This window comes from Solanum lycopersicum, chromosome 4, assembly GCF_036512215.1.
Source record: "Solanum lycopersicum chromosome 4, SLM_r2.1".
Taxonomy (NCBI): Eukaryota; Viridiplantae; Streptophyta; class Magnoliopsida; order Solanales; family Solanaceae; genus Solanum; species Solanum lycopersicum.
Genome location: NC_090803.1, coordinates 20,663,504 through 20,674,900, shown reverse-complemented (window position 1 = coordinate 20,674,900; position 11,397 = coordinate 20,663,504). Strand labels below are relative to the sequence as shown.

At 35.9% G+C, this 11,397-nt stretch overlaps 1 protein-coding gene across 1 annotated transcript; it reads left to right on the top strand.

Annotated features, from left to right (window-relative positions):
- Positions 1-651: 651 nt before the first annotated feature.
- On the top strand, positions 652-1,053 carry LOC138347991 (uncharacterized). Its single transcript, XM_069296597.1, has one exon. The coding sequence runs from the start codon at positions 652-654 to the stop codon at positions 1,051-1,053; it is 402 nt and encodes a 133-aa protein (XP_069152698.1).
- Positions 1,054-11,397: the final 10,344 nt, after the last annotated feature.

Here is an 11,397-nt window from a genome sequence, read left to right as displayed (position 1 = left end):
GGGTATTAGAAAATAAGATGAATAAGATATTAATCTTGATCGTAGAATTAGTTTAGACGAGTGGTTAGGATTTCACTTAAAGGATGAATGTATAAGATTAAAAGATGAAAAATTGGTTGGAGGATTGGAATGGCTAAAATTGAAATTAAAATGACTATTTAAATGAAAGAGAGGCTATGATTGTTATAAAAATTTAATTGGAGTAGCTAGAATTGAAAGAAATTATAATAGACTAGGCTAGAAATTAAATAATAATAAGGAAAGTGTAGGAATTACTATTTAATTAAACTACTACATATATTAAAATATTTTTATATAATTGAAAATCATTTAAATTTTAAAACATTTGAAATTCATTAATAATTTTAAAATATAATAATATTTACAATAATTTTTATAAAGTAAACGATACTAAAATATATAATTTTGAGAAAAATCGACAAAAACTTTAAAACTTTAAGTAAATGTTAAAATACGCATTTAATCGAATATAATGTTAAAAATGGTTAAAGGTCGGTCAAAATTGGGTGTCAACAACCTCCTCGTTTCAATGGACATTTTTACATTTGGTGGAAAGTTAGAATGCATGATTTCCTAATGGCTGAAGATAGTGAGCTATGAGATATCGTACTTGATGGACAATTTATTCCGATGATAGAAGAAAAGGATGGAGAGAAAACCAGGCATATTGCAAAGCCTAGACAAAAATATGATGAAGCTGATAGAAAGAAGATAGAAAAAAGATATAAGGAAAAAACTCTTCTTGTCTGTGGGATAGGACCTGATGAGTTCAATCGTGTCTCAGCTTGTGAGTCTGCTAAAGGAATCTGGGATTGTTTAAAAACATCTCATGAAGGAACTAAAAAAGTCAAAGAATCAAAGATTGATATGCTCACATCTTTGAATGAATACTTCAAGATGAAGGAAGGAGAAACCATTAATGAGATGTTCACAAAATTGTCCTGTATTACAAATGAGCTGCGAAATCTTGGAGAACCTATCAGTATGAGCAAGCAAGTCAGGAAAGTGCTTCGAATTCTTCCAAAGTCCTAGGAAAGCAAGGTTGATGCCATTTCTGAAGCTAAAGATCTAAAGGTGCTGACAATGGATGCTCTCATTGGAAATTTGAAAACTCATGAGATGAATCGAAATCATGATTTGTCAAAGAAGAAAGTCAAAAAGGATAAGTCCTTGATGTTGAAATACAAATCTGATGAAGACTCTAGTGATGAGATATGGCTTATCTGATCAATAGATTTCAAAAAATTGTGAAAAAGAACAAAGGTTTTAGAAGAGGAACGAATGGTCCTCGAAATGCTACTCAAAATGATACCTTCTACAAGTGCGGAAAAGTTGGGTACTTCATTAGAGAGTGTCCTCTACTCAAAACTGAAAACAGGGAATATCAAAAACCAAGAAGTGAAAAAGAGAAGAGAAGGGACCTTGTACTCGGTAAAAATGATCGCAAAGTTGCTGCTGATTATGTGGTGAAAAAGGCTCTTGCTGCATGGGGAGACTCTTCAAGTGACTCAGAAGATCCTGATGAACCAAATGATATGTCTATGGTGGAGGTTCATGAAGAGGAAATCATATTCAATGAAATGTTTGCTTTCATGGCTCATACAGAAAATGAAGAAGAGGATGACAAGGTAACTCTTCTCGATATGAAACATGTTCTGAATAATTATTCTCTTAAAAATTGAGAACATTAGCAAAAGTTATGATTGATTCAGTAATTGAGTTAACCTCTGAAAGTGACATTATGAATGCTGAACTTGACAGTTTTACTGAAAACAAGGTTAAACTGGAGGAGAAAATGTCAAAAATGGTGTCTCTAGAGTCTGACAACACTGAACTTAAAAAACAGTTGAATCAGATAACTGAAGAAGCTGAAAAGCTAAATGGAAGGTCAAATGGTTTACATGTTGAAACTAAAGAAAAACTGAAAACCACTGAGAAAAATCTGGGATTGTCTTTGGAGAAGATCAACAAATTAGAAAAGGATATTGTCAAACTTAATGAAGAACTTGAAAAATCTCTTAAGTGGAAAAAATCCTCTAAGTTGTTGTCAAATGCAACAAATCACAGTAATTTCAATTAGAAAGACCTAGGAAGTTTGAATATCACTCCTCCTTTTAACACTTACAGCAAGTATGTATTTGTGTCTGAAAATCTGCTCTGTCTTCACTGTGACAAAAATGGGCATTTAAAGGGAGAGTGTGCTTGCTGGAGAAATTCTCATGAAAGACTCTCTAATTATGCTGAAAGGAAAAAAATATCAAAAGAGAGACCTAGTCCTCCAAAACCTGTTTCAACTGATAGATTTTTAAAGGAAAAATTTGTCTCTGCTCCAATGTCCTTTGTTAGAAAGTTATAAAAACTACCCTATTGGACTAGATACAATCTAATCACTCTGTTGTCTGCCTTCTGGGAACTCATATTGAAATTGGTTCCCAAGCTAAACAAGTGATTCTTGGTGCAGGTGAGTGAGAGGAGCAGCAGTCAATGTTGGTATATGGATAGTGGATGCTCTAAACATATGACTGATGACATCAAAAATTTCCTCTCACTCAAGACACTTCAGGGAGGAGGTTTCTCTTTTGGTGATGGAAAGAAGGGGTACATTTTGGGAGTTGGTAAAGTAGGAAGGTCTCTTGAAGAATCAATTGACAATGTGTATCATGTTGATGGGTTGAAGTACAGTCTTTTGTGTGTGTCTCAAATTTTTGACAAGGGAAATGAATTCAAGTTTACTTCTAAAAAGTTCACTGTGGTTAGTCTAACTACAAAGAAAGTGATTCTCACTGCTTTCAGAAGAAAAAACATGTATGTGGCAAATTTAGAAACTTCTCATGAAGATGATCTGACATGTCTTAGTGCTCAAAATGAAAATGCTGATCTTTGGCATCGCAGGCTAGGGCATGTGAGATCATCTTTGTTGAATAAACTGATTTCTAAACACCTGGTACGAGGTTTGTCAAAGTTGAAGTTTGCTGAAAATAAAATATGTGAAGCCTGTGTCAAAGGAAAACAAATCAGATCATCCTTTAAGTCAAAGAAGCAAGTAACCTCATCAAGAATACTGGAGCTGTTGCACATGGACTTATGTGGACCTTTGAAGGTTCAAAGCAGAAATGGCAAGAAATACATTCTGGTGATAGTTGATGACTACTCAAGATATACATGGACAAGATTCCTAAAATCAAAAGCAGAAACACCTGAAGAATTGGTGGTATTCTTCAAAATGATTCAAACAAAATTGAATCAAGTGATTTGTGGGATTAGATCTGATCATGGAACTGAGTTTGAGAACTCAAAATTGGACAATTTTGCTTGGAGAATGGTACTAGTCATAACTTTTCTGCTCCAAGAACTCCTCAACAAAATGGAGTGGTGGAAAGAAAAAACAAAACCTTTGTGAACATTGCCAGAACCATGATTATTGAGTCAAATCTTCCTCAAAGTTTCTGGGCTGAAGCTGTCAACACAGCTTGTCATGTTACCAACAGGTGTCTGATAAGAGCTGTTTTGAATAAGATCCCCTATGAGCTGCTCAACAATAGAAAGCCTATGCTGAGCTATCTTAGGGCATTTGGGTGTAGATGTTTTGTCCTGAACAATTGAAAGGATGATCTGGGAAAATTTGATCCTAGAAGTGATGAAGGAGTGTATGTTGGATATTCTTCATCGAGTAAAGCATACATAATATTCAACAAAAGAACTCAGTGCATTGAAGAAAGCATTCATATTGTTTTTTATGAAGATGGAAACTTGAAAAACAATGGATCAAATGATGAAGATGATGTGATCAAGCTGTTTAATTCACAGAAATTGAAGGAAGTGAAGCTGATGCAGAACAACAGTTGAAAATTGACTATGATAATCAAAATCATAGTCTACCTGAAAAGGCTGATGAAGTGGAAAAGTGTGATTAGGTACCTGGTACTACTCTGAATTCCAGCCAGAGTACATCAAACTCCCCAGAAAATGATGACACCCTTGATGAAGAAGAACATGCTGATCAGCTCAACCAGTCTGCTCAAAGACCAGGATGGAAACAGAGTTCATCACATCGTCTTGATAATCTTATCTCTCCTTTGAACTTTGGAATTCATACTAGATCAAAAACAAGAAATCTAGTTGCATTTTCAGCATTCATATGATCTATTGAGCCCAAGAATGTGAAAGAGGCATTAAGTGATGCAGATTGGATCAACTCAATGCAAGATGAACTTCATCAGTTTGAAAGAAGCAAGGTGTGGTACCTGGTTCCTCGACCTGCCGGCAGAACAGTAATAGGAACCAGATGGGTGCTTAGAAACAAGCTCGATGAAAATGGAGTGATCACTAGAAACCAATCAAGGCTGGTGGTACAAGGATACAATCAAGAAGAAGGAATAGACTATGATGAGACTTTTGCACCTGTTACTGGGATGGAGGCCATTAGAATTCTAATAGTTTTTGCTGCATTCATGGGATTCAAGTTGTATCAAATGGATGTCAAAAGTGCATTTCTGAATGGAGATTTGAAAGAGGAGGTATTTGTCAAACAACCTCCCGGGTTTGAAGATTCTGAGCTAGCAGATTATGTGTTCAGATTGAATAAGGCTATGTATGGCTTGAAACAGGCTCCTAGAGCATGGTATGAAAGGCTGTCAAAGTTCCTGCTGAAGAATGGTTTCAAAAGAGGAAAAATAGACAATACTCTGTTCTTATTAAAAAGAGAAAAATAATTGCTTCTTACTCAAGTTTATGTGGATGACATAATTTTTGGAGCCACTTCAGAACATTTGTGTGAAGAATTCTCATCATTAATGGGAAAGGAATTAAAAATGAGCATGATGGGCGAACTGACATTTTTTCTTGGTCTACAAATCAAGCAATCATCAAATGGGATTTTAATCTATCAGGAGAAGTACATTAAGGAGCTACTGAAGAAATTCAATATGTTTGACTACAAACCTATTGATACTCCTATGGGAACAAATTCCAAGCTTGTAGTAGAGGAATCTGATCCTCTTGTGAATCAAACCATGTATAGGGAAATCATTGGATCCTTACTATATCTGACTGCTAGCAGACCTGATATTGTTTATAGTGTTGGAATGTGTGCCAGGTTTCAAGCATGTCCTCGTGATACACACTTGAAGGCTCCAAAACGTATTCTAAGATACTTGAAGAAAACAGTGGACCTGGTTCTCTTCTATCCAGCAGGTGACACTTTTGATCTAGTTGGTTTTGCAGATGCTGATTTTGCTGGTTATCAAGTTTACAGGAAGAGTACTTTTGGAATGGCTCATTTCCTTGGATCTTCACTTATTTCTTGGGGAACTAAGAAACAGAATTCTGTGTCCCTTTCAACAGCTGAACCTGAGTATGTAGAAGCAGCGGCATGCTGTTCACAGTTGTTATGGATCAAGCAACACTTGGAGGATATAAACATCAAAGCTATTCCTCTTATGTGAGACAATACTAGTGCTGTTAGTATGGGGAAAAATCCAGTTTACCATAAGTGAACAAAGCATATTGATGTTAGACATCACTTTCTGAGAGACAATGTTGAAAAGGGGAATATTGTGGTTACATATTGTCCAACGGAGGAGCAAATTGCAGACATCTTCACCAAGGCTCTCAGTAAAGATCAATTTGAGAGAAATAGGCTGAAGTTGGGTATGATGATCTCTAAGTGATGTCCGTAGCTTTCAACATTTGAATTTCCTTGATGGATAAATTTGCAGTACAGGTATCCTTTGTGTGAATAATTTAATATCTGGATTAGATCATTTTTGTACCATTGTAGGTATACTTTCTGGAAGGACTAGCTTAGCAAAGACATGGCTAGAACAACTGGGAATGAGGATAAAACTGTGTTATGGTACATGGTGCCTGTCCAGGTTAGCATTTGTACATTAATTTTAAACTGAAAATTATGATCGTTGATAATGCCACATGTCAGTCATCCGTCATTTTGACCATTAGTCCCATCGCTTATCCCCCAAGCGACACGTCAAATCACAGACCTGACACCTTTTCAAGTCTTTTTAATCTCTTTTTACTTCTTTTTGAATTTCTCATTCGTCCCTTAACATTCCTTCCTTTTAAAAAGAAAAAAAGGGAATCAGGGAAAAGTTAAAAGACAAAATTTGTTGTTCCTTCTTCCTTTTTCTCTTTAATAAGCCAATTTTTGTTCTTATTCAAGTCATATATGTCTGATCCTTCTTCCACCTCCAAACAAATTCTCATTGCTCTTAGTGAAATAGAACCCATCACTTTTTACACTCCTTCAACATTAGAGTTCAGATCTAGTGCCCCTTCAAGTTCTCAGAATGATACTCCTGACAATCCCTTCTATTCCATAGATTTGAATAGCACTAGTTTACCTTGTGGACCTGATCCTTGCCATGAAATGTTGCCCGATAATCTTTTTGAAGGAGACTTGCCAAGAAATAAATCTTCCGAGTCAAACATCTTGGCAGCAAGTGAGGAACCGGTTATTGAAAGTCTTGCTATGATGAGAGAAGAAGCTCGGGCTGAGCAAACTGAGGCGTTACAAAGGTAAGAGGTAAGAGACACTCAACCCATCTTAGATAAAACTCCAGATGTTGGAAGGTATCCTTCTTCAAACTCCTCAAATTCTGATAGTGATGAGGAACCCATTAAATGAAAGGTTGAAAGAAGGGAGGTTGAAGTGTCTAGGAAGGGAAAAGAAAAGGTTGTGGAAGAAACTCCTAGAAGAAGACCTACCACTAGGTCTGATGCTTAAAAATTGATGGCTGATGCCTTAAAGGCTAGGGCTAGATCTACGGCTGAAATTAGGAGTGCCAGAACCTTTAAAGTTTCAAACTTTAAAATGCCTGAATTTGATGTTGTTGAGTTGTCTGCTGAAGAAGTTGAAAATAAAAGCAATAAGAAAAGGTCAGGAAACACAAAGTCAAAGGAGTCGAAGAAGATTGAGAAAATAAAACCCAAAAAGAAAAGTTCTGCAGTAAAACGGAAGAGATCACAGGGACCTGGTGCCCAAAACAAGAGTTAAGAGGAGGTCAACATGCAGGAAGTTGTTGACAACCTGAGAAAGTAAGTTGTATTGGCTGGGAGAGTTTTTGATATGGGAATAATCAATTTTCACAGTATTGACTCTTCATAATATGGTGGAAATTCAATCATGGATGCATCTATTCAACAGGAAATCTCCTATTCTCTATGAAGAAGAAGTGCGCGAATTCTATTATAACATTCAATTCAAAGAATATGGGAGTATCCTCACAAGAGTAAATGACATTGGTGTGCATCTGGATGAGTGTCTGCTGGGCAAAATTCTCAGGGTACCTAGAGAGGGGACCGAATCTGTAACTGGAAGAACTTCTTTGATTGAGTTTGTGTCCTTGGTTTCTAAGATTCCCACAACAAAGGTTGCTGGGATTTTTAAGAAGGTCATGAAGAGCGAGTACCAGTTGGTGTTCGAATTTGTTAACAAAGTTCTCCTTCCTCGAACTGAAAAGAAGACTTCAGCAACTTCTGCTGACTTATTTGTGATGGAGATGTTGTGCAGATTCGAAACTCTGAATCTCCCAGGTCTTATGCTTGAGAAAATCTACAAAACTGTCATAGAGAGGAAAGGGATTCATGGAATGGGATACAAATACTTTCTCACAGAAGTATTCAAGCATTTTAAAATTCCTCTCAATGTTGGCAGGGTTGGGACGGTGAAACAAACTGTTTTAGAGAGTATCCTGGTCGAATGTGAGTGTATTGAAGGAAGAGTCAATCCCAAGAGCAAGATGGCTCAACTCATAGAAGATCAGGATCAACTCATGCATGAGGTTGAGGAGCTAACTGTGCTTTTGAGTGGTAAAGATGCCGAAATTGCTATACTCAAAGCTGAACTACTTGCTGCACAGACTGAGGGACCTGGTAATTCCGTGGTTCAACCCCTGGAGAGAGAAAATGCAGAGTTGAAGGCTAAGATTACTTCCTTACAAGAGAAGGCAATTAAAGATAAAGATACTGTCAGTGCTCGACTCACTCTCATTATCAAGTCCCTGTCTCATCAACCTCCTCCTTGCTAGCCTGTTAAAATCCCTCCCTGTGTCTTCTTTTTGTGGCTTATCTTTGTGTCGTTGGGTTATCAGTTTGATTTTAATGTACTAAATGTTATTGTGGAATGCTATTTAACTTATTCCTCTGGTGTTCTAGTTATAATCTACTGTGAATGCTTTTCCATTTCTGTGTGATTGCTATCTAGCTTTGATCTTATCTGGTATTACTGTTGACATAATTGGTTAACTGTATATCTTTTTTATGATGTCAAAAGGGGGAAGTAAAACTGGTAAATAGCTGAATGGCTGAGTTATATGTGTGAGGGGGAACAAAGCTGGAGTGGTGCCTGAGAGTATTGTTTGTCATCATCAAAAAGGGGGAAAATGTTATTTGCAGTTTTGATGATTTGACAAACTCAGGGACCTTGTAAAGGTACCAGATTTCTTACTTGAGTTTTAAAGATGAAATAAACTCAGGGACCTTTTAAAGGTACCAGACTCCAAATGTGACGAGCCGGTTGACTGCCAGCTGGAGAAGGTACATAAAGTAGGTGCACTCTTCCCAACGACATCAGAAAGTCAGACTTCTCCAACCAATGACAAAGAGTTTAAGAAAAGTGAATTGTCCATATAAAAGTTAGTTTCCTAAACATCATATGGAATTTTTGCAACTTGACAAAGAATTTTTCAAGAACACTTGCAAAGGCTATGAGCAAACAAAAGGCAAAACTATTCAAACAACAGCAAAAATCTCTGGAGCATTTAAGTGTAGTTGTTTAAGAATAAATTCTCTTGGTCTTACATTGTAAACTATTCCTGAAACTATAAAGGAATCAGTGGGTAGTATTGAAATTCTAAGTTATCTAGGAGGGATAGCTTAGTGGGTAGATTTTTTTGTACTTAGGCTTGTTAAGCAATAGAGATTATTGCTTGAACGTGAGATTAAAAACTTCTTCTCACATTTGTTGTAATCGTGTTTCACTTTTGCTTGTGAAGATTAGTGAAAACAATTGAAAATCCCATGAGAAAGATCGTGATTTTACTCCCTTAAGCAAGGAGGCTTTCACGTAAAATCCTTGTGTTGTTTAAATTGCATTTACTTTCTGTTTATACTTATTAGTGTGTCAAAGGACCTGGTCCATTGAGTGATAAGTGAAGACACATATTCTATCACTTACGTCTTTTCCTTATGGTTTTCCCTTCGTTTCTTTGAAGTGAATTATTTATAACATTTGATTTATACATGATAAAGTTAAAAGTTAAACTGTTTTAAGTGATTGATAACTGAAAATACATAAGAGGACATTTCCTTTTAAGTTTTAATTCTTTTTTTAGTTTTCCAGTTAGTAAGGTTTTCTTTTTGTAGTTATGTATATGAATTGATAATGAAAATTGTCATCCTTGAGCTAAACATATATATTGTTGTTTGTTTTCAATTTTAAAACTAATAATAATGTTGACTGTTTTTTTTAATTTCATAGGGGCTAATTGATGCTAAGAAGAGTGTATTTCGCGAAGCTAAGTACATATACTATATAACACATATTGAGGCCAATTGGTGCAATATGTGGAGGAGTGGACAAGCCAAGAAACTTATGTGGTGGTGTGTGTGGGCCACGTATGTTGAAGACTTTGAAGATCAATTGAGAAAATTAGGAGACATAGATGAAGAAGCTCCTAAAGACCTGGTAAAATATACACCTCAAACTTGGTGTTCGACGTACTTTGATACTCTATGTAAAAGTATAATGGTCGACAATAATTTCATCGAGTCATTTAATGCATGGATTTTCGAAGATTGAAATATTCCTGTCATTAAAATGTTGGAAGAAATAAGGCTGAAGATTATGAAAAGGTTTTTTTTAATGAAGCAAAGAATTGGAAGGGAGATTTCAGCACACCGTGCATGAAACTATACAATGCTTATCGGGCAGTTGCTCATGGATACGAGGTTTACTTTAATAGTGACATTGGTTACGAATTCACAGAAGATGATGATAGACATACAATTAATATGAAGAATAAAAGATGCACATGTAGGGATTGGGACTTATCAGGAATACCACGCCCCCATGCTATCAAGGCCATGTTGTATGATAAGGTACTTTTTACTCCATTTTAGCCTTTTCAACTTGTTGTCTTCATTTACTTATTTTACTGTTTAATTAATTTTTGGATGGTTGGTTTCTAAGTTGAACCAGTAATACAAATACACTGATATTATGGTAAAACTGTAAGGAGACTTATTTTCTAACTTACAAGAAAAAAATACAACTTGTTAGAGGAATTAAATTTTGGAAAGTCGATCAGGACCAAGCCATGGAACCACCAGAAGCTTTGAAGACTATAGGTAGGCACAAACTTAAAGGAGATTGAGTACCAGATGAAGCAGGGAAAAGGAAGGGAGAGTGGAGTCAATCTAGGAAAGGATCAACCATGCATTGTAAAAATGTGGTGAACCTAACCATAATGTAAGGGGCTGTTATAATGTAAGCATCTAATTTGTAACTCAACTATATTGTAATGGTCTGAACTAAAGTAGTATGCCTTTCCTTTGGTGATAGGAAAATACTCAAGGAGCTAGTTCTATTTCAAATATCATAAAAAGAAGGCATAATACATAAATATGCCCTTTAACTTGGTTTCGAATCACATTTATGCCCTTCAACTTTGGGTATGCATAAGTAAACGGTTAAACTTGTATAAAATTGAACAAATAGACACACATGTCCTACATGACATTTTTCGTTCTACGTGATGTCCTACGTGTATTTTTCCATGTGGGACTCATGTGTTTATTTATTTAAAAGTTGGGTAATTAAAGTGTCTGTTTGTGCATTATGAAAGTTGAAGTCAAAATTAATATTTGAAGTAAGTTTAGGGTCCAATATATGTATTATGCCTAAAAATAAATGCAATAATACAAGCTCAACTCCAATGGTACATCATTCAGGTGGCACAAATGATGAAGCATAAATAGAGTTTCAAACTGAAGTGGGGGCACAATAATCAGGTTATTCAACCACACAACCTTATGGTCGTGAAGTCGGTAACGAAGAAGACCCATCAATTAGGCCAATGGTTGTTTTTGAAGTCACAAGGCTGAAACAGAGAGAAAAAAAACCTAAGCCATCAATTGATCAAGGAGAATTGGATTTACTGGAGATGCTAGTGGAGTGTCAATACCGATAAATTTGCCTAATTCACCAACTAAAACTATTTGGAAAGGTAAGGTAGCAACTACACTTCAGCAACTAAGGAAAAAGGAAGCGATTGAAGATGATGGCTAGAAAGGGATACGGAATTCCAGATATAGATGACAATGATATTGACTTTTAAATGATAGAAATGGTACTTAATG

What these genes read in the sequence shown, in the direction of transcription:
- LOC138347991 (XM_069296597.1), top strand. Translation starts at nt 652, where the DNA reads ATGATAGAAGAAAAGGATGGAGAGAAAACCAGGCATATTGCAAAGCCT.